General features: G+C 53.0%; 1 protein-coding gene and 1 non-coding gene across 3 annotated transcripts in view; one reads left to right on the forward strand and one right to left on the reverse strand.

The window, feature by feature from the left end:
- Positions 1 to 406: 406 nt before the first annotated feature.
- Positions 407 to 23,655, reverse strand: part of DNAJB6 (DnaJ heat shock protein family (Hsp40) member B6) — a 74,151-nt gene continuing 50,902 nt past the window's right edge. For both annotated transcript variants that reach the window (XM_055334613.1, XM_055334614.1), the window contains exons 9-10: positions 7,254 to 7,466; positions 407 to 1,916 (exon numbers count right to left, since the gene is read on the reverse strand). In XM_055334613.1, coding sequence (XP_055190588.1) covers positions 1,834 to 1,916; positions 7,254 to 7,466 — 296 coding nt within the window. In that variant the 3' untranslated portion in view covers positions 407 to 1,833. The remainder of the gene's footprint in view (positions 1,917 to 7,253; positions 7,467 to 23,655) is intronic.
- On the forward strand, positions 17,900 to 18,006 carry LOC129516240 (U6 spliceosomal RNA). The gene has a single exon (XR_008665722.1). It is a non-coding gene; the product is annotated as a U6 spliceosomal RNA (small nuclear RNA).

A 23,655-nucleotide genomic window follows, 5' to 3' on the forward strand; every position in this document is an offset into this window, starting at 1 on the left:
CTGGGATGACTGGAGGACACCCTCCCAGGGACACTTGTCCCGACGAGATCAGCCGTGGAGCGCAGGGAGGGTCACGGGCCAGGACTGGGCTTCCCCCCTTCCCCGGTGCCGACAGCAGACTCCCCATGTGAGGATCTGCCATGAACCCCCAAACCAGACGTCCCCTTGGGAGAGGCTCTTTCCTGTGGCCCTGTTATGGTGTGTCCTGGGGCCCGGGACACACCGGGCCCAGACATGTCCCGCCTCCTCCAGCAGCTCCCGCGCCACCAGCCAGGCTCCTGGGCTCACAGAGCTTGGTTTGGTGGGAGGATGGCCCGAACACAACACGGCATCTCACGGTGACCTCCGAGTCCAGCCTCTTGCCCCAGGTATCACTTTATCTTTCACGGTTGAAATGACAGACAGCAACAGTCTTTACTTTTAATTCCTAACAACAGTGCAACTTGCAGATGTGAGGAACAATGTCAAGTGAGCGGGACCATGTTGCGTTGACATTTTATTTATGTAGGTAACACTTAAAATACATCACACCTTCCAGGGCACGTGTCCCATGGTAAGCAGTCCACAGCAGTCCACACCGCCACCCCACCAAAGCCAAGCAAAGCAAACTTCCCTGTAACAGTCACCTGAAGACCACGAAGGCTGCACTCATCCTGGCTCACATGCCCGTGACACGGCCACAGGGGGCTGGGCGGGCTAGACACCACCAGACCCAAGTCACCAGCACCCCTGGATCCCGTGCAAGCTCTGCCCCAGGGCCCCTAAGCCGAGTGGCGTGAGCAGGCCCGCGTGCTGCGGAAGCGGCCCAGGCAGGGTGCGTGCAGGAGGGTTGAGGCAGCTCGGGATCTAGTCAGTAGAAGGGGTTGAGCAGCACTGATCATGCAGAGGCATAAGCACGAAAACTGCACAGAGTCTTGCTGGGCGGGGGGGAACAGGGGAGGATTAAAAAAAATAATTTAAAAAACCCGATGTTTGCAAAGGTGTCAATGTTGACAGACTGAAGCATTTCGTTCCCCTTCCTGGTTCACGTCTCACCGTGAGAGGGCGCGTGGCCCTAAGAACCTCGCCTGGCCTTCCCCAGCACCACCCAGCCAGGCGCCGAGACGGCACGACCCAACAAAATTCTGTAGGCTCCTGTGCAGACACTAAGATGAACTATGGGTCCGAAGAAAGAAGATGGGGTTCAGCAAAAATCAAAGCATATTTGAAGTCAAGTTTGGGCTAGAGATTAAAACCACAATAAATATAAGGAATGACTTTATATCTAAGTGATTCACCCCAGGGACCCCATGGGTATGGCCAGGGCCCTGTGCAGAGCTGCTTCGAAGCCTAACCCCCATCCCCCCCGCCCCCCTGTGTGAAGGACGAGCACCTGGCAGCTGCGCCCTGACATGCCAGTGCGATCCCCGCCCAGTCACCCTGCCCTTCACCACGTGCTAGCTCCAGGAACTCTACCGCCACAAGTCATTCCGTGAACACACACTCGCTTATCTGCCTGCACCCGTCGCAGCTCTAAAGCTCTACGCGCCTCAGGAGCTAGTGTCGTGGTTGAAGAGTTGAAAAGGAGCTGGGTTCTTAACCACTCCTGAGGAGACACTATCGGATTTAGTGCGGAGACAAGCAGGGACATTCCAGGCAGGCTCCACGCCCGTGCCACCACCACCCACAGCCATCGCTCCCATCTCCTGCCATCCCTACGCTGACTGATCATCACCAGCGTCCCCGTGCAGAGAAGGTGTGGTCTTGGGACAGTGGCCAAGCAGGTGCCGCTACCTAACGCGTGCGCACTGCCGCACGGGGCCAGCCTGGGCGCCAGCGAGGCCGCGAGTCCGTCTAGTGGTTGCCTTTGGTCGCCTTCTTCTTCTTGGACTCCTCTCTCTGCTTCTGCTTCTTCCTCTTGCCACCTTCTTTGAACCCTAAGGAAACACGGCTCGTGAAACACTGTGCACAACAGCGGCTGCTTCCCCACTAAGAGGCAAACAGGTTTCCAAATTCTCCCCCGTGTTTAAAAAAAGACACAGTGAGCGCAGGTGCCTCCACTTGTCTCCAGTCCACGTCTGAAGCTCAACAGAAGCATGAGCTGACTTCTTAAATTGCAGAGGAGCCTCTGACATTATTCGAAGGGCGTCACAGCCATGCAGGCGGCAACGTGCAGCTCACACGCCCCTCTGCTCACGCTGCTGAGTTCTCACATCTGCCCTTGGCAACCCCACCCCGCGCCCCCCTGGAGACCCCACCCCCCACCCCGGGGATGGGCTCCCTGCAGCCCTGGCCAGTCCAGAGTCCCCTCTGCAGGTTCTGGGCTCTCCATTCCCATTTCTCATGTAAGGACAAGAACCTTTCACTTTCCCCGTGCTGTATGTTTAGCCTGTGCTTGGCTGAAGGCGGAGGAGAGACAGGTAAACGTGCACCTGCTCACCCCCCAGAGGGTTCATCCAACAGCCCCTGCTCCAGTTGTGCAGAAATAACTTAGGGCCCTGTGCTCACTTGTCTCAACAGCGTGCTGAATGATGAGCCAGCAGATGGGCTGGATGCTGGTTGCAGGGCAAAGAGCCGTGTTTGATGGGACAAGGGACCGAACCAGCCCAGTCACTGTGAGGCTGGGACTCACGCACGCCCCCGAGCCTCCTCAAAGATCACCTGGAAGCACCTCAGGATTTTTAACTACGAGGCCATGTTCTGGAGCATCACTTCCCATCCAGATGGGACACAGACGCAGTCATCAGATGCCACAGGGGCATGACACTTGTCTGTCTGCCGAACCACAGTCCCAGACACGTGGGCTCAGTTCCTCAGAGGCGGACCTTCAACCAATGCACAAGGACCCCCAACACCTGCCCCAGGCCTGGCTAATGGCCTCACCACCTACTGCCAGGTGGACAGTCTGCTGACCCCGTGACAGCACCAGAGACCACACACACCTCGAAGACAACAGGCCTCCGATCCACTTGGTCCTCATGCAAGTGACACAGGAGGCCCTACATGCCCCACTCCTTCACCCCCTGAGGCAACCGGCCACTTTCCCCTGTAGCCCGTGCACCTGAGGTTCCACACGGCCTGCCTGTCTCACCCGGAGACTGTGACACCTGCCAGATGCTAAGTCATCCAAGGCTGCGTGTTTAGGAAAGCTGCCTCAGAGTTCTGAACAGGAGGGAGAAGACAGAGGGCTAACCCACCCGGCAGGTGAGGGCGTGGGCATGCAGAGCGCTCACCCACAGCCGCACCCAGTGGCGAATCCGGTGAACAGACCCAAACAGCCACAATAGGGGCACAAGAACAGCCTCCAAGGCACCAAACAGGGAACCAGAGCTAGTTTGGGGACATGTCCCTGGGTCCTTTCTCAGACGTGATTACACACGGGAGGTGTGAGGTGACATCAGGATGGGCCATTCGGTCCCGGGAGGGTCTTCTGCAGAGAAACCTCCAGAAGGGATTCTTCCCAGGATGGGCTCCCAGGCCGGCTGTGAGCAGGGCAGCCAAGCGCCAGTGGGGTTCAAGGACACACAGGGAGTGGGGTTCAGAGGCTTCACGGGTGCCTTCTGGGGGTGTGGCCGACTGTGGGGTTGAGGCATAACTTCTTAGAGGGAGGGCAGCCCCCTCTCCCCCTACCAGATCCAATTACGTGTAAAATAACCCAAGAAGAAAAAGAAAAACCTGCTGACTTCCTGCACGCCCCTGCACTCCCCTGGCTTTACCGAGCCCGACTATGACAACCAGGAGGAGGAACAGATGGACCCAGAGGAGCACGGGGGGCCCAGGACCCCCTCCTGCCTCCAGGACAGAGCACGGGAGGCCTGCCTGGCCTGGCCTGGCCTGAGTGCCCTTGTCTGGTCATGAGATCCTAACCCCTGACCCTGAAGGGACCCCGAAGCCCCCAAGCACACGTCAGGCAGAGCTGGGCTCCAGCCATGGTCACTACCACCCTGGCCCCTCCCCAGGGAGCACCCGCTGCCCAGCACAGGGCCAGGAAATACATTTATCATTAAAATACCACTTCTAGGGGATCCCTAGGTGGCTCAGCAGTTTAGCGCCTGCCTTCGGCCCAGGGCGTGATCCTGATCCTGGAGTCCCGGGATCAAGTCCCACATTGGGCTCCCTGCGTGGAACCTGCTTCACTCTCTCTCTCTGTGTCTCATGAACAAATAAATAAATAAACCTTTAAAAAAATAAAATAAATAAATAAATAAAATACCACTTCTGCTACAAGACATTTTTAATTTTATGATGACCAAAAAATAACTTGGGACAAACTAAAGGAATTCCAGCACCAATGGCAAGATTCTGGGGTTGTGGAGCTGATGCACACCCCCCAGCAGGTCCTCTGCAGCTGGGGCATGTGGGGGACGCCAACCAGCCTGCGGCCACAGGACCACACTCCAGCACCACCTGCGACCACCCCTCCTGCTTGTTCCCTCAGAGGCCGAGGGCTCTCTGGTCACGACAGATGCAAGTTCCCGGAAGTTTGATTTGCCCCAAGAGGCGGCTCTGACGGCCTGGGGTGGTCTTCAAAACCACACAAGGAAACAGGTGCTGAATAAGGAATCCTGCACCTGACCCGGCACACTCCTCAGGGGGCTGCATGCACACCCAGGGCTCCAACCGAGGGAGCCAAATACCTGGTGCTCGCGGACGGCCGGGAGCAGGGGCTCCATCGCAACCTGGCCGGGGATGCCTGTCCGAAAGCAGGCAGCCCAATTCCCAGGTCCCCGCCCCTGCCACACCCATGGCACAAACCCAGGGTCACCTGCTCTGCCCCTGACAGTGCGGCGGCAAAGCAAACCTTCACCCAGGGCCCCCTTCCCACACGACAAGGCGGTAACGTGACTAAGGGGACAGAAATGCCCGTCGGATGTTAACGACCTAAAACTACAAGCCAACAGGATGGCAGCGCCAAGGCCGGGCCTCCGAAGGGCCATGGGGCACCAGCGGGCACAGGGGCAGCTCCACAGGGAAGCAGGTTCCTTCAGAGTCTGTGACCGGGACAAGGCCATACCCCCTGTCAGCCGTCACTGGGATCACCAGGTCCACTGGCCGCCTTCCAACAGGCTCACGCACCAAGCATCGCTCACAGAAGGAAACATTGGAAAGACTCGGTGAAAGTTCTGGGCAGAGAAGCGTGTTAGGTTCATCAGGTAGTAGCACTAAAGGGACAGCCCGCGAAGCCGCCCAAGGCCACCAGCCGTGTGGGCACTGGGAGCCAAGCCGCTGCCACCACCGCCTCCGCTGCCCCCTCCTCCCGTGCCCCCTGTGTCCCAACAGCGCCCCGTTGGGCTCCATGGGTGGGGCCCCTCCATCTAGTGGCAGCTCCAGCGCTGAGGCGCGAGCGGGGGGCACCTGAGCAGCTGGGAACCAAGCTCCTCCATGCACACTGTTCTCCAGAAGAATCCACATCCAAGCTGGAGGCGTGAGGCCCCTACTGACCACCCTAGGGCCCATGGGCCATCCTGCCCGGGGTTGGCAGTGTCCAGGTCTCCAGGGACCCAGCTCGGGCGGAGCTCCCGGGAGGAGCCCCAGCACCCCTTTACTGCTGCCTGGCGCCTGGATCTGCAAAGCAGAACCGAGAGCTGCAAACGGTTGGTGCAGAGAAGTGAAGCACCCTGCTGGCAGGAAGAATGCCCTGAGGGGGGTGCTCCCACCGCCCGGGAAGGCATTCACCAGCTTTGCGTCCCACTCTGTGATTTGGGACCACGTACTGGGGACCTCGAGCCAACAAGCGGCCTCACCAGGAAGCCCCAGCCCCGCGCTGGACTCGGGATGTGCCCTCTGAGCACATGGCGCTGGTGACGGGCCCAGGTCCTGCCCCAGATCCTGGCCATCCCTGAGCAAGACCACCAGGGAGGGTCGGAAGCCTGGCCACACTCCTTGTTCTCAGGAACTGGGGTTCAGACCCGGTACGCATGTTGATGGCGTCCTTCCAACCAGACACTGCTCATTAAAGACCATTGTCCAAATGGTGATTGGTTCAGGCAAACTGAATCCACCACATGTCCCTTGCCAAGACCCCTGGGTACCACACAGCCCCTTACCCAGACCACACAGTGCCAGGAGCTGACAATCAACTGGGGAAATGTCCACGTGCCCACTCAAGGAGGAACACATCCTCTGAACTTGCATGACCCTGCACCCCCCAATGTTTCACCCCACGAATGAAAGGCCAATGCCTCCAAACTGTGATCCATGTGTTTGCTCAGCACCACTCTGTGAGAGCACAGCCCCGAGGATGCTCTGGCTAGGGTTCAAAGCCCCAGGACGCCCAGTGTCAGGCAGGGGACACCTGCCTTCCGTCCTCAGCAAAACCTACCACGTGTCTGTCTGTCCCTAAGAAAAGAAGAAGAATGAGGGGCCAACTTCCCGGGAGAAGGTTCTGGGGGAGGAAGGGTCCGACAGACCTCGGCCTTATCCCCGGCTGCACTGGGGTGTTCCGCCGATGCCCAGAGGTAGCCTTGCCACATACCTCGCCATCACCCCGATGTCTCCTACCGCCTAGTGCACGAGGGTCACCATGGCCACTCCCGGGGGGGGGGGGGGTCAGCAAACATGGGCACAGGTGCTTCCCACTCATGAAAAAGTCCAAATAAACAGACCGGACCTCAGAACATGGGTCGAAGCCACAAGCACAGTCAACCTCTCAGAAACCATCCAGAACTTTCAATGGGGGAAAGACTCTTCGAAGACCCTTTGGGCTTTTATAAGAAATTACAGGCCAAGAAGCTGGGGGAGAGCAGAGCCAGGGCTCTGGAAAGATGGGGTCATTAGCATCCAGAGTGTCAGAGGTAGGAGAGGAATCCCAGCCAGCGCCCCAGGGGAAGGTGGCGCAGGATGCCCAGGGTGGGGGTGCTCCGTTCTGTCTGCAACCCGGGAACCAAGCATGGGTGAAGGCACGAGCGGCAGGAAGCGCTGTGAGGTTTAAGGGGGGGCCAGGGGCCTGTGTCCCTCCCGGCCACACTGCAAGAGCCCAAGCACCAAGTGGGAAGTGACAAAAAGGAACATGGAAAGTAGAAGCAGCGCCTGGCATCCTCTGCCAAGACAACACACTCCATACCGTCGTGGAGGACTGGCACCCGTTTTAATTGGGGAACCTTGCAGGAGCCCAACCACTGCCGCCGCGCTCCAAGCAGCCCCCGTGCCCCCGCCCAGCCCACCCCATCAGGTCAGTACACAACAGCACAGGAGCGATTTCTGTCCTCTCTGGTCCCGGGAGGGCAGGGAGGCATCCCTGCGGGGAAGCTCTGCCTCGGTTTCCCTTTGCACACCTGCAGAGAGCAGTGAGGGGTCCCAGAGGCTGTGGGTGGCTCGCTGTCGGCCCGGCTCGTCCTCTTCAGCGATGTCATGAGGCTCGGATTTGGGCAGGGAGGCCGGCCTCTGTGCCCTCGGCGACTGGCCGCTGCTGCCGGCGGGCTGGGAGGGCAGCGCACTCTGGCCTCTGCGCTGGCACTCCTCCAGGAACGCGAGCTCGTCCGCCACACCTGAAAGCAGAGGACGGGGCGGCCATGAGCTCACACTGCGCCACCCTCCGCCCCGACTTGCGGCCCCACCTTGGGGCCACCAGAGCTGCAGCCTTCGTGCTTCTGCCAGAGGAGAGGGAAGATGCCGCCCAACCTCAGAGAGGAGCCAACGGGCCCCGCCGTGCCTCCACGCACAGGGCGCATCAGGTCTGTCAGGGGCCCGACTGCCCACAACAAATTCGTCCAAATCAACCCAGGCTTATCACCCTGCAAGGAAAAGGTGCCAGATGCAGCCTCCCAGCCCGCTCCCGGGCAACCTGAGTTCTGGAATCTGTGCACCCAAGACACTGCCCATCCACCCAGGTGGAGGAAGGGGCCTGGCGGGCCCAGTTCTCTGCCCTGCACTGGCCATCGGTCACCTCAGGGATGCATCTGACGTGGGACAGGCCTCACTGCTCTCAAGGTTGTGTGGCCACTGGTCTTTTTAAAAGACTTTATGTATTTGAGAAAGAGACCGACCCAGCACAAGCAGGGGGATGCGGCAGAGGGAGGGGGAGAAGCAGACACACGCAGGGCAGGGAGCCCCACATGACACGGGGCTCGACCTCAGGACCCCACCTCAGGACCCCGAGATTACGACCTGAGCCAGAGGCAGATGCTTCACTGAGCCCCCGGGTGCCCCAGTCCTTTAAAAAAGTGGAAAACAGTTTTGCACATTAGTTAAATACCAGGAATAAAATCAGAAAACAAATTGTAATAGTCACTGAATGATTCCAAGTTTCACTGTCTGAAAGCTTTTGAGGAGCAGGCGAGCACCTGAGAGCAAGGAAGGACGACGATGTCAGGGTCACCGTCTCTCCAACAATGGGCCTGGGGAGGTCCTCCCCTGCGCCTCATACCCACCCTGCCCCTTAGAGGGAGGAGGGGGCATCTACCATCCAGGGGGCAACTGCCACCGAACACCCTGAGTCCCGAGAAATAAACAGAGAGGCCACCCCCATCCAGGGCAAACCCCGGGTGCCTCCCCAAGCACAGCACAGTCTCATCCCTTGTTTCCCCCTTCCCACGCTGGGGAGCACACTCCAGGACGGTCCTGAAGTGCAGGGTCAGGGCTGCACACGGGCACACGGGCCTCACGGTCACGCACTCACACCCAGGTGCCAGGCTGGGCGCCTCCCCCGCAGCCCACCAAGGTTATCCTGGAGCACACGAAGGCACTTCTCACGGACCCAACTTCTGAGCTGCCAGGACTAGCCCCCAAGCCCTGGCGCCAATTGTGCCCACACCCGGGGCACCACAGCCATGCTGGTGAGAGATGGTGGGCTCTAGGGTGTCCCCACCCACACCAAGCACAGAAACCACTTGAGAAACATGAGGTCTTGGGGCAGCCCATGTCGTGCAGCTTGTGTTTTAGAGGTTCTCCAAAGTTAGATTTGGGTTCCCCGGGGGGGACCTGAAAACACCCAACAGCTCTGGACACAGTGGTGCCACACAGGTGCACTCCATGTCCTCTGGCATCTGGAACCCCCGCCCTGCAGCCAGGCCTGGCCAAGGGCCCACATCCAGCTCTCGCTTAGGCACCACACACAGCCCACCTGCTGGACAAACCCGAAGGTTCTGGAGCCGTTTAAGCAAGCCGTCATCCAAGTGGGGAGAGGGCACCTGGCGGCCCCGAGCACGTGGCCTGGACAGATGTTTCCGGTGAGGACCTCTAAGCCTCAGAGTTAATCCAGTCACCGAGGGGACACAGATGCTCTGGAGCACCCTGTGTCTGCCATGGGAAGGCAGTCAGTGGGGCATCCATGAGCAGGGCCAAGGTCAAGGCCAGAGAGCCCTCACAGGGAGCCCACCTCTCAGGGGTCTGTGGTTTGATGTCTGGTACTGTTTTTTTTGGCAAATAAAACAAAATTATGACTTGTAAACACATGCAGTAGGAGCCGCGGAGCTGGTGTTAAGGAATCACCGCTGGACAGTGGCTTGACTTCAAAGCATCTGAGGGGACAAGTGGCATAGGGTGGGCACCCCAACTGTGAGCCACCCTCAGGGAGGGGCTGGTGGCCACGGGGTAACCCCTGGCCCCTAGATGTCACCCAAGGCACAGGCTCATTTATATCCAGCTTGGAAGGAGGTGGGAAAGCTCTGCAGGCCAATTGCCCCCTCCTGGCCCTGGCCCCATCCCATCACCCCTAATGCCCCATCGCCCACAGCCCACAGTGAAGTGCTGCGCACTGTCCGCCCCATTTGGGGTCACTGACCTCTCCGTGCGGACTTGGCTTCATAAGCGGCGAGCCCGGGGTTGGCGGAGAGGGCACCAGGAAGCATGAGGGGAGCCACCGCCTGCCCAGCTCACTTACCGCACCTCGGGAATGCTCAGATCCGAGTGGTTCAACCACGCGATGGAGACAAGAGTGGCATTTCTCCTGCCGCCCCCAGAAGAAGGTGGCCGCCACCATGGGCCACCTCCCCATGAAGAGCAGGGAGCCTGTCTAGGTGCAGACCGCCGGCCTGGCTTCCCTCACTTATGGTGCAGGGGGGACACTAGCTCGTGGAGACAGGCCAGGCTCCCCCAGGGCAGGCCAGTCGTGCCCCTCAGTCCAGGGCCGTTGTGCCCACCCCAGCCCCAGGACGGGCGCTCACACCGCACTCCAGGGCCACGTGATGCTCAGTGTTGGCGTTAAGCTCAAGAACATCCTGAGAACGTGTCCAACATGCAGCTCCCGGGGCAGGCATAGCACGTGGACAGCCCCAGGTGGGTGAAGGCTCCGTGGGTCCAGGGTCTCTTGGGCTCTGACTGCTCAGGGCGAACCCTGGGGACCCCGGGACGGTCCCAGGGATGAGGCCACCACCCAAGCTGCCCCGCCTGCCCTAGCTGCCCCTGCCCTGCCCTCTCGGGCACACCAAGGGCCCCTGCAGCTCGGACCTTGCCCCATGATGCTCCTGCCCTGCAGCCCTGGACACAGCCCCTGCGTCGGGAACCACCGTGTGATCAGGGCACGCCCGGGCCACAGGGACCCTTTCGGAAACAGTGATAGGATGTGCTGCTGACCCACGTGTCACAGTCTTCCTGACCCTTCCAGGGACACAGTGACCACTATGTGCCCCCAGGTCCCACACACCGTGGGCTCCTGAAGTCCTTGGTCTGGAGCAGAGACGACTGAGTCACTGACCCCACAAAGTTCCCACAAAACTTTACAGGGGGTCAGGTACCAGGAAAAATAATTTAGGGAAAGAGGATGGAGGAAGGAAACGAGAAGCAAAGACTCAATCATGGTCTCACCCAAAAGTCTTCACTGGGTACATCCTGCAAGGACGCACTCAACCCACCACATGCAAGGAACGCCACCGTGGGTATGGACAGGCATCTGCAACAGGAGGCCACCATCCCCCACCTGCTGGTGGGAGGACATTCCCCCCTCCTCCCCACCAAGGTTGAATTAGGTTTGGTTAGAACCAAGGCTACGATGGACTTTGACCCAGGGCCAGGCCATCCCTCCAGGTGGAGGCTCTGGTCCTCCCAAGGTGGGAAGCCCGCACTTCCCAGGCTGAGCGCTGCAAACTCCCCAGTGTCCCTCAGTGCCCTGACCTGTGCCGCCTGCCTCCCACCCACCGCCCTCCTACCACTAGGGCTGGAGCATGGGAAGGGGGAGCCAACAAGACACAGGAAGGAGAGGGACAGACGAACATCTGGAGGAATGTCCATGCCCAGGGTCAGATGGACCATCAGGACCCCAACTGTCCCGGCCTCGTGGTGACAAAATAGGGAGCTTCTGAGGGAGGGGTGGTCCTACAGGATTGGACCCAGCCTTACCTCACCCCAATTTTAAAGCAGCCTCATCTCCTCCCCCTACACACTAGACCTAGACCCAGCACCTGCCATGGAAATCAGTGCCCGGGTGAGAGCACACCTCCCCCCACCCCCCTCTTCAGAGCGTCTGCTCCAGCAAGGCTGACCAAAACCCAGACCAAAGCCCAGTGACGCTGAAGAGCCAGGTCGGGGGAGTTCCCACTGCCAGGCCAGGTCCTCAGGCAGCAGCCGCTGGGTCAGGTGGCCTGGGGAGGGGTCACTCACCCAAAACACGATGACAAGCACAAATCCCCACGGTGCCCTGGCACAACCTACAACCCTCCGAGATAAAACGGGTGATCACTGCATCCCTACCTCACCCCCTAAGCCAGTGTCATGCTTCCTGAAAGCCACGGCTTTGACTTCTTCCCACGCCGTTTCCCACACGCTCTGTACTAGCTCATTATTCGTTAAACTCTTCCTCTTCTGTGGCATTTACGACCACTGTTCAAACTACTTGAGCTGGTCGGTTTGTACTGAATGAAAGTATAACAAATTAGTTGGAAAAAATAGTAAGTCACATCTAGTTTCACATCCCATTTTGGTAGACGCTCTGCATGCCTTTTTTCTTGTGCATGAATTAACTGACCTTTATGTTGCTCCTGACAGTCCAAGCATCTTTTTTCATTTGGAAAACTAAATATACCAGAATCAGTCCTGCCCTTAGCACCAAGTTATAAAATTTGAAAACAAACACACGGGCTGCCAGTGTCCCAGGCCAAAGCACACTGAAATCATTGGGAAGCTATGAAAGGAATGTTCGGCAGCTGCTCCGTGTACACAGCCGTCCTGTCAAATGCCTCCGTTCTTTCCCCAAATGGAGTCCAGATACAGTGAGCGGCATGCTGGCTTGATAATATGCAAATGAAAACAAACTTCCATAGATAAAAACAGGATCACTTTTCCCAAATAAGTACAATCCAAGAGGCCTTGGTGCTGGCTGCTTTCTTGCGAGGGCAGCGTGTCAATCCCATACTTACTCAAATCAGGAATACTGCCAACACAACGTGAGATTACACAAACATCCAAAAATGTACCTCTGGCCCATCGGGGGACTCCTTCAAAGCTCAGGGCCTGGGGACCAGCGTGGGACGCAGCTCCTGTTATTACAGCCTCAGAACACGGTGCCATGATGAGGTCAGGGCCGCCCACCTCGTGCCCTGCAAATCCACAGCACAGAGGACCACCGGCCAGTGGGCAATAGCTCCGAGGAGGGCAAAAAGAGATGCGGGAAGCCCACAGGGAGCAGCACAGACTATGATGTGACCGGGACACAGTACCAAGTGGACCAGAGGCACAAGACAGATTCTACAAGGTCTCCTAAGCCGACGCAGCCTGAGCACCAGCCAACAGGTAGACACATGACACAGAGACAATGTGCAGGCCACACCCAGGAGACAGACAGGTATGCTGGCTCATTAGGGGAGGCAAGGACTACTTGTCAAAGTAATGGGACCCCGATTCCATGAAGGGAAACCATCACGAGGATGCCCAACCCTGGCTGGGAGGGGCTGCGGTGCCAGGAGCAGGGAGGTGCCCACAGGTCCAGGGCTAAGGCCAGGAGCACACACAGGAAGCTCCTGCTGGGGCCCCAGCACAGAAGATGAAGAGTGCATGGGACCCCACGCCAGGCAGCCTATGAGGGTGTGGAGGCCCCAGTGCCACGGGCTTCCCTCCAGCTCTGAGCACATATCAGAACTCCTGACCGTGTCCCCATATCCCCACGCCGGCCTCCATGACCTGCCGGGCCGTGTGGCCGCAGGGCCTGGCAAGCAGTGGAGGGTCCTCGACGGGCCCCTGCTGGGACCTCAGATGCTTGGCAGCAGTGTAGGCCTGATGATGTCGGTTACGGCACAGGGCAGCTTAGCATCCTCCTGAGGCCCACGCAGCTCCAGCTCTGGATCCCTCCACAAGCAGAAGCGCCCCCCGGGGCACGCACATGCGGGTCAGGGAGGACTGGGCTGGAACCCACAGCCCCAGCAGCAAGCGTGTGTGTCACAGTTCCACCCGACAGGGCTGCAGAGGCCTAAACACGGGGTCGTCACAATTACCGTCACCACACCCTGTGGTGTCCGGGGGGTCAGAGGACAATTGTGATGGACACTGAAGAATACAGGGGCATGCTAGGGCTTCTTCACTCTCTATCTGGGCTCATCTGGAGTCAACTCAGCCTCCTCCCTGGAGCCCACCCCCTCTCGAGGGGATCCTGCCTAAACCCCCGCTGCAGGAGGCTGCCAGGCCCCATGTACACCCTGCCCAGGGCAGCAGAAGATGGAGACAATGTGCAGAAAGCAAGCAGTGTGGAAGGTGGAAGGCCAGCTGTGCCCAGCCGCCCTGAGGCCCCTGCAGTGACCGTGGTGGAGGTCTCGGGGCCACACTGCCCTAACTCTAGGTGCAGCAGGGACTCCAGAGGATGGGGTCCGTGTGGGCAAAGGGAAGGAACCTGCCACCTAAGCGGTGACTCATGTGGAAGGAGCTATAAACGCTACCCTCCCCACCAGGCTGGACCACTCGCTGGCCTGGCCTCATTAACCATGGGTGTGGAGCAGGCCTCCTGCCAAGACGAAGGCAGCGGACTTGATTAACAGTAACTAAAGTCTATCTTGGAAAGACACCTTATACAACACAATGAACATTCTATTTCCACAGGTTTGCATATTCATAAAATCTGGTTTTCCTGAAGACATGCAGTTCAAGCCACAAATTCCTAGTTTCTACTCAAAGTGACTCAGTGTTCTATGAAATACATCTGTTACATCTTTCAAAAGCCTATTTTAGATGAAGCGTCTGTGCCACAGACTCCTGCAGTTGTTTTCATCACATCTCACACCATCAGTAGCCCCCAGGGGCTACCAAGCACTCCCATCCCCACCCCGCCCACCCCGCTCAAGTGGCACCAGTCCCCAGCAAAGTCTCCCTTCGCCAGGGCATCACTGCGGTGCCAGGGGCCCAAACTCGGCTCCTGTGTCCACACCACACCAGCCGTGAGTGAACATGATTCACTAGCAACATTCCCATGAGATTCTCTATAAGAGAAAATGTAAAGCAAAACTAAAGGACATACGAATTTTAAAAGTCGGTTACACAGAGGACCATGAATGCATGTTACAGGCGTTGCACTGGGCCCTGCTGTGCACAATATGGCACACTGGAGGCACTGAGGCACTTCTCTCAGGTCGAAGTCCACCCCAGGCCATGCCGCTCAGAAGGCTGAGCCTTTCAATTGCACTTCCAACCCTGGCATGGCCCATGGGCAGGCCCATCCCTGGTCTGCCCTGTCACGCTGTAACTGAGTTGAGAGCCAAGGTATTCCCTCTTAAAAAATCTGTCCTTAATGGAGTTATTCACTATAGGGAGAATTGTGATCTGTGATCTTAAAAAAAAAAAATCCGAAGACAAATTATTAAGAAATCACAACTCACAGTGGAGAAAAGACAGAAGACTTTCATGTGAGAAAATAAAAATGAGACTCCATAACTTCACTTGAAAATTCTAGATGGGTTAATATTTTAAACGTCTATAGAAGGTAAATATACAGGGACAGAAATAACTAAACCAGAAAAGGAAAAACCCCAGCAAAATAAAGTTCACAGAATCGACTAGGCAAAAACTTGCAGTTTCTGAACACTTTCTCCCAAACAGGTGTTTCATATTTTCCAGACTGTGTTTTGAATGGAAATAAAAGCACAATAGACTTAAAATCAGCAAAAATGAAGACTGTTTTATACATTGAACTCAGAAGTCATTTTAAAAACTCACATTTGTGAAAAAGGCTGTAAAGAAAAATTCAGACATGCAACTCACAAAGAGAATGGGAAGAAAAACGATTAAAGTTAGGTATCTCGGGGAGCCCTGGTGGCGCAGCGGTTTAGCGCCGCCTGCAGCCCAGGGCGTGATCCTGGAGACCCGGGATCGAGTCCCGTGTTGGGCTCCCTGCATGGAGCCTGCTTCTCCCTCTGCCTGTGTCTCTGCCTGTGTGTGTGTCTATGAATGAATAAATAAAATCTATAAAAAAAAAAAAAACAAAAAAACTAGGTATCTGGGGATACCCGGGTGGCTCCATGGAGGAGCATCTGCCTTTAGCTCAGGGTCTGAACCCGGGGTCCCGAGATGCAGTCCCACATCAGGCTCACTGCAGGGAGCCTGCTTCTCCCTCTGCCTGTCTCTGTCTCTCTCTGTCTCTCATGAACAAATAAAATCTTTTAAAAAATTAAGTATCTGTTAATAAACAGGAAAACTCTAAAAGCTACTATTTCTAGAAGGACTAAAATAAAACAGGTAAGCACTCACGGGGAAAAAAAAGTCAGCTCAAGTGGACCACCCCTCCCTAGCCTCAATGGGATGGACATGTTCAATGCAAACACAACTCACTCAACCGACAAGGAGAAAAACAAACCAAACAGCGGAAAATTTTCAAGACCTCAGTAACTGGAAAACGTGCCAGGACCAGAGGACTTGACAGGCAAGGCACTGATTCTCGTGGGGACAGAAGAGCACAGACTGCTTCTCAGTGAAACAAAGATCCAGGCCACACTGTCCTGCACACGCTGGACCCCGGGGACTTCAAGTCACAGAATCCTGCATCAGCAGCCAGCTTTCTCCTTCAACAGGATGGAACAGCAGCACATAACCCCACAAAGCCAACCACTAAAACCAGCCTACTGGGAACAAGACGAACCACCCCTGTCAGTATTCATAATTAAATAAGACAAAATGGGGGGACAGGGGCTAAGAGAAAACTAGTAGGGCTTTCTATCTATAAAAAATAGGTACTTTTAAAAAAAGAGTAAGCTAATGGATGCCTGGGCGGCTCAGTCGGTGAAGCATCCGACTCTTGGTTTCAGTCCAGGTCATGATCTCCGGGTGGTGGGGTTGAGCCCGTTGTTTGGCTCGGCACTGAGCATGGAGGCAACTTGAGAGGGCCTCTCCCTCTGCCTTTCTCCCACCTCTAAAATAGAATAACCCAAGAGTACAGTGAAGCGACTAGATGAAAGGCAATATAAGAACTTACTTTCTCAAAGACAACAACCAATTAGGAAAGGATGGGGAGGAGCTGGCGTTGACTGCCTTTCACCCAAGACAGGTTGGAGGAGGAGCTGCCCTTGCCGGTAACCACGACAACCGATACAGGGTACTCCAGGCATAAAATACCAGGAGGAGAGAGGAATCCCATAACAGCCACTCATCTAACAGGAATGCACAAGAGCAGAATACGGAAAGAAACCTGGGGAAAGGGGGTCCCCGGGTGGTTCAGTGGTTTGGCGCCTGCCTTTGGTCCAGGGCATGATCCTGGAGTCCCGGGATCAAGTCCCACATCGGGCTCCCTGCATGGAGCCTGCTTCTTCCTCTGCCCCTCTGTGTGTGTGTGTGTCTCTTGTGAATAAATAAAATCTTTTTTTTAAAAAAAAAAAGAAAGAAACCTGGGGCAAAGTCCACGTAAACTAAAAGAGCAGAAATATGTGTGAAAGCACAAGAAACAACAGAAAACCGTGCTGTTAAACCGAGGCCAAAACAGAAACACCTTTCTGGGGAAGAACGAAGTGACTACACAGTAAGGCCGATGAACCACAGGCCCTGCAAGGAACCATCCCCTCAACGGAGCAGGCCAAGGACGAAGCAAGCACCACAACGGGAACCTCCAGAACCCCCCCACCTGGAAGAGCACACCTTATACTCCAGCCAATTAACTGAAGAAATGCACATTTCAGAAATCATTAACAGTCTTTATAGGTTATGTGAGGAAGCCACTGACGACGGAAAAGTGGTCTCTGTGTAAAGTGATGCCATTTTTCATGCACACATTTCAACCCAAATATTCAACTTCTAGAAACCTAATTTAGTGTAACTACTCCTAGTGGAACAGTTTGGATTAAGAACCGCAAACCTTATGGGGAGAAAATACAGCAACATTCTGCTGGGGTTCACAAGACAATCAGGCCAAGACCACAAGGGGCTCAAGAGGCACACCAGCACATACCACGCGTAGGCTCAGCTGTCCAACCCCTGCTGGACAGAGGACCAACCCCTGCTGGAACGTTTCCTCACGTCTTCCCAATGCCCTCAAACACATGATTGCAGCTCAACAGACTTTGCATGGACCCTTCAAGTGGTCCACGGGACACGGATGAGAGAAGAGACACGGAGAGATGGTGGACAGCACACACTGAGACCACTGCTCATTCTCTTCCAGCTTTGGATTTAATGTTATCAGTGCCCTGGCAACCTATCAAGCAACCCCTAAGTCTCAGATAAGAGGTCATCTGCTCAGGCTTGGGGTTGATGAGCAGCCACGTTCCTAACCTAGGGGTGGGCACAGTGGCTCGGCAGCCTGTCTTCACGAGGCCCTCAGCACGTCCTCCCTGCCACCTCAATGCCAAAGAGGGTCAAGTATGCCACAGGGGCAGTTGGAGGAGATGTTGACTGAACACCTTTGTTCTGGTGGTTCCAATTTCTCTAGTATCTTTGTTAACATATGTAAGTATATGGTGCATATAACATTGTGTATTCGTAACATTCAGGATGCAACAACCGATTGATACTGGAAAATACTAGTACTTAGTACCTTCTTCAGGGAAATTTATCTCTGAATGATAGGCTATAAAGTCACTAGATGCTCACTTCGGCAGCACACAGACTAACACTGGAATGACACAGAGAAGATTAACATGGCCCCTGCTCAAGGAGGACACGCAGATTCGTAAAGTGCTCCGTAGTTCAATGAACCCAAGGGAAAGGAAGGAAAAATAAGACAAAAACAGAAAAAGACAAACTATAAGAGATTCTTAACTCTAGGAAACTGAGGGTTGTTGGGGGGGGGGGGGAGTAACTGGGTGATGCGATGAACACTGGGTGTTATATGCAACTGAAGAATCACTCAACTCTACCCCTGAAACTAATACTATATGTAACTACCTTGAATTCAAATAACTAAAAATGGGAAGGAAAAAAAAAAAGAGGTGCATGGGTGCTTCAGTTGACTGCTTTCAGCTCAGGTCCTGATCTCCTGGTCCTGGGATCGAGTCCAGTATCCGGCTCCCTGCTCAGCAGGGGGTTGGGGGGGGCCTGCTTTTCCCTCTCCCTCTGTGCTCACTTCTCACTCTCAAACAAATTTTAAAAAAATAAAAACGAATTAAAAAAAAAAAAAGAACTGTTTAGGAAAGAAACACAACTATGACTTAGCACATATGTTGAGAATTCTATACATACAGGAATATTAGTGTACTAATACTCAAAACCATCATTAACTCTATTATTATGAAAAACAAAATGGGGAAAATCCCTGAGAAGCCTCACACAGGCTTTAGACTCCCCAAGTACTATGTAACCAAGTGCTTGTCTGGGGATGGCAGAAGGACAGTGCCAGGAGCCATCTGCTTAGGCTGTCATTCCCGCCAACATGTCCGGCAGCCTCCATTAAAGACAGAAATCTAACCAATATCCTATGATCCACCCAGAGCTGCCAAAGCAGCTGGTGCACTCAGTTGTGTCTATGGGCTGGGGGGGGGGGGGGGGGAGACAAGGGTGCAGAGCAGAGGGTCATGCCCCAGGGTTAGCAAGTAAGGTGGTCTTCCCAAAGCAGGAGAAAGGAACCAAGCAGACTCTGCAACATCACTCCAGCTCAAAGGGCCTTTGGCAAGGCTCCCTGCCACCTGCTAGGAAAGGCCTGTGTTCTCCACGTTCTATCTTTGTGTGGACTGCTTTCAGTATCAGGATGCAGACTCCAGTGGTCAGCCAAAGAGGAGGGTGGGGTGGTGAGATGGAGCATGACGGCAAGACCCACTCTCCTGACACACATCAAGCCCGTCTGTAATAAACTGCAGTTTACTAGATAAGGAAACTCAATGTTTACTATTCAGGGGTCCACACAGCAAAGAAATATCATAAACCAAGATGCACCCCAAGCCCTACCAAACCAGACCTGGTCATTCCTTGGCATGAAGGACCAAGGGACGATGCTCCCCAGGTCAAAAAGGAGGAACGGAGAGGGACAGCAACCCCACGTCAGGCTCAGGAAGCAGTGCCCCCAAGGGCCGCGATTCTCGTGGCGGTTGCACTGTGTTCCAACAGCAGGAAAGGATCAAGAGTGCAGTTGGGGTTCCCCAATAAATGAGTCACCCACCCAGGTAGTCTGAGATTGCCTAACACAAGGGCAAGAAGACGGTATGTGCCACCCAAGGGCGAAGAGCGAGCTGATGGGCCTCTTGGTAGACATCCGCTTCTCCCTAACAAGCGGAACTCCAAAGTCCCAGCTAGTTTTGGTCTCTGGAAATCAGTGATCACTGTGACTTCCAGATTTGATTATACTGTTAAAAAACTGTTTAAAAAAAAAAAAAAGAACTTGTAATTTTCCCTCCCCTGACCCTCTCAAATCTCAAGATGTAGTAACTGAGCCAAAAAAAAGTATCTGGTCTATAGCAGCCCCAACTGTTAGTCATACTCGAGAGGCAAGGTTTACATCTAATTAATGAAACTCACAACTCAACTCACCACTGATGAAGCAAGAACAGAAAGTCATCCACGTGACCAGACTGGAAAAAGGATCGAAAACCAAAGTGAAGCATTATTACATTGAATATAAGGACACAGGAAATGTTGGAGAATAATTTAAGCCAGTGTTTCTTTAAGGACCTGCATCATTTAATCACCCAATGTGCAAGTACTGACCACCTCAAAAACACCTAAGATGTAACAGAATCACGTATCTGCATTTTTTTTAATATAAGCCATTGAGATCATATATAGGTCAACCCCTCTTGACCACACAGTATCAAGTGTTCAAATTTACTAAGCTATTCTGTGCTTGAATACCTCCAGAGATGGTAACAACTACCTCCACCCTGTTACTGAGCGTGCGGATGGCTAACTTTTGTCACTACTGAGAAGCAACAGCAGAGACAATAAAACCAATTGTAAATTACTGGATTCTCTTAAAATAAAAGCATATTCAGTAACTTAAGTAATGCTTCAAAGAAAAACAAGAATAGCAGTCCCTGAAGAAGGTAGTGATAGCTAGTAGGTAGGTCATCAAGGAGCAATTTAAAATGTTTAGAAGATAATAAACAGAAATGACAATTGATTGGAAACATGCTATCCCCCCCCCAAGCTTTGCCATTCTGTATGGAACAGACTTCAACAGACTAGGTACACAAATTCTAAGAGTAACTTTAGTAAAATCTAAAGCTAACTCTATAGAGTTAGAGCCTGGGTGGCTCAGTGGTTGAATGTCTGCCTTTGGCTCTGGGTGTGATCTCAAAGGTCCTAGGATCGGATCCAACATTGGGCTCCCCACAGGGAGCCGCATTCTCCCTCTGCGGGTCTCTCATGAGTCAATGAATAAAATCTTAAAAAAAAAAAAAAAAAAAAGCTAACTCTACAAACTTCCACAATCTATCCTTGAAAGAACGGAGGGGAGGGAGGGGAGGGGAGGGGAGGGGAGGGGAGGGGAGGGGAGGGGAGAGGGAGAGGGAGAGGGAGAGGGAGAGGGAGAGGGAGAGGGAGAGGGAGAGGGAGAGGGAGAGGGAGAGGGAGAGGGAGAGGGAGAGGGAGAGGGAGAGGGAGAGAAAGAGAGGGAGGGAGGGAGGGAGGGAGGGAGGGAGGGAGGGAGGGAGGGAGAGAGAGAGAGAGAGAGAGAGAGAGAGAGAGAGAGAGAGAGAGAGAGAAAGAGAGAAAGAGAGAAAGAGAGAAAGAGAGAAAGAGAGAAAGAGAGAAAGAGAGAAAGAGAGAAAGAGAGAAAGAGAGAAAGAGAGAAAGAGAGAAAGAGAGAAAGAGAGAAAGAGAGAAAGAGAGAAAGAGAGAAAGAGAGAAAGAGAGAAAGAGAGAAAGAGAGAAAGAGAGAAAGAGAGAAAGAGAGAAAGAAAGAAAGAAAGAAAGAAAGAAAGAAAGAAAGAAAGAAAGAAAGAAAGAAAGAAAGAACACACAAATCAACACTGCATTATAAAGTTACTGGGTTTTCCAAACTCACATCTGGGTCCTCTGGGGCTGTAAAGGGCAGGAACAGGAGGCAAAATCCATCTGAACTCAATCAAACCAACAGAGGAAATACAGCAGCCTTGACATGCCCTTGAGGGCATGTCTTTGCTTTGGAGAATTAAAACCAAAGATGTCAGATGTCCCATCTTCAAAGACTCTAAGGATTCCTGTCCCCCCCAAAACATGAAGTACACACAAAACAGGACATAGATCATGTGAAACAGACTGTGCACACTGGATGCAGGCCCTTCAAGGCAGGCACTCCGCCCTCCTGTTTACAGAGGCATCCAAGACTCCAGAAACACAAAGAAGTGCAGAGACCAGCATGTGACCAAAACCAGCAAAATGTGCATCACAAGCTCTTCTTGAGCATCATTCCTCATTTGAGTGATGTTGCTGATTGATGCTGGGAAGATGCCTCATGGCTCCAGGTGACTACCTTAAATACCTCAGCAACAGCCAAGTTCTTCACCCTATCCACAAATTTGTAAAATGAACACTCACAGCAACAACACAAGTGCAAAACAAAGGTGATGTTCTCAAATGCCAATGAACAACATTTGACTGGGATGCTCCCCACAAAGAAATTTCAGCAGAAAGCCCCTTTGGAAGCCAGGAACCTTGTGTCTGTACCATTCATAGTGAGGGAAAAGGTGCACCCAACAGTCTCCAGTACCCCCCCCCCCCCCGGCCCCAGAGGCTGACAGTGGCAAACCACAGTCCCAGTGCAATGCCTCCCAGGAAGCTCTACTGGAGGATTAGACAAGACTTCTCATCAAGCACCTGGTGTCCCTACAGGACCATCAACCTGCTCCACCCCACAACCCTTTAATGACAACTATAAAATTCCACATCTGTTTAGTTCCAAATACTTACTGCAGTTTCTCAATGACAGAGAGACCAAAAGCATAAACAGAAATAAGCTTTCAAATATCAGAATTTCAGTTTGTAAACTTCCATTTTACAGGGGCCCTTTCTGTGTGACATACCTCCATGCCTCTCTTATCTAGAGGTGGAGAGCTAGGACAGCACACTATACCTTTCATGGGTTCCCTTAGTACAACTGTCTTCGAGAACTTATACTTAATTCTGTAGTTCTTTCTTTAGAATAAATTTCTATGAATCTTCTAAAATATTATTTGTTGTCAACAAAAATACATTTGATTCTGTAAAGACTGTATGGTATTTGGGCAATTTCCATATGCCTTCCGATTGGGCCCAGAGAGAAATATGTCTGTCGTGAAGGAACCACCCTTGCTCCTGTCCTTCTGGCAGGACCATACTGCTTACCCAAAACAAAGCTAAGTACGGTTGTTCAAATGCAACTCAAGTCCAGTTTAACATTCCTCTGGCTGGAATTCTAGTTGTCAATGGTTGGCTATGACAGATTTTACACGTTGAAAAACAAAGAAGACCTTTATTTTTGTTCACATCTATGTCACCCCATTACTTTGCCACATGTATCACATTTTTAAATGAGCCAGCATCAAACTTACCCTAGAAAACTAGAAACTACTTGGAAGGAATGAAAAAGTTATATAGCTATTTCTTCCTTCCCCATAAAAATATTACCATAGGAGAAGCTTCAATAAATTGCTAATCATTATATAACATAAATAGAAAAATCTTCATAAACCCTCCAAATATACTGAGGAAAAGAAATGCATGTAACTTTGTATTGGCATCCACCTTGAGAAACAGAAATAACAGTAATGAAGTGACACTGGAAGCCCAGGCACAAAATCATACACAGACACAAGAAGGCTACAGGCCCCACTCAGAAAAGAATGCACCAAACACATTCGCATTTATTTTTTTTTTAAGCAAATGACAAAGACCCAGTTTACCAGCTTTACTTTTTTTTAAACCTAAGCTTAACATTACATATTTAAACAACTGTCAAATCTTACTAAGTTGCCAGCGTTCAAGAACAACTGGAAAAACATCCTCAGTTTGTATTAAATGAGAAATGTATTACCATTAATGCTTTAATATCTCTCACTACTAAATACTGAAAAAAATTGAAATTATTTTGTGGAAGATTCATCCTGGCAATGTTAATTTCACAGCAGGCTGACTCTACTTGGCTCACGTTTCAAACACAATGGAAAAGCAGGTCCGTGCTGGTGTTAGTGTACTTTCGAAAGAGTCACGGCTACCTTGGATTATGTTTAATAAAAAAGCAAAGTGCATACAGAGATTTACAACAATTTTTAAAGACAAAAAAAAACAAAAACAAAAAACAAAAAACAAAACAAAACAAAACAAAAAAACCCCCCAAACAATGGTCCTATTATGTGGTCCCAACAATAAACTCAAAAGTCTATGACAAATAGGGCTCCGATGAGCTGTGTATAAATACTTTAGATTAGGTACAGTTATACTGAAAGTTGAGTT

The sequence above is a fragment of the Nyctereutes procyonoides genome, unplaced genomic scaffold, assembly GCF_905146905.1.
Source record: "Nyctereutes procyonoides isolate TBG_1078 unplaced genomic scaffold, NYPRO_anot_genome, whole genome shotgun sequence".
NCBI classification, from domain to species: Eukaryota; Metazoa; Chordata; class Mammalia; order Carnivora; family Canidae; genus Nyctereutes; species Nyctereutes procyonoides.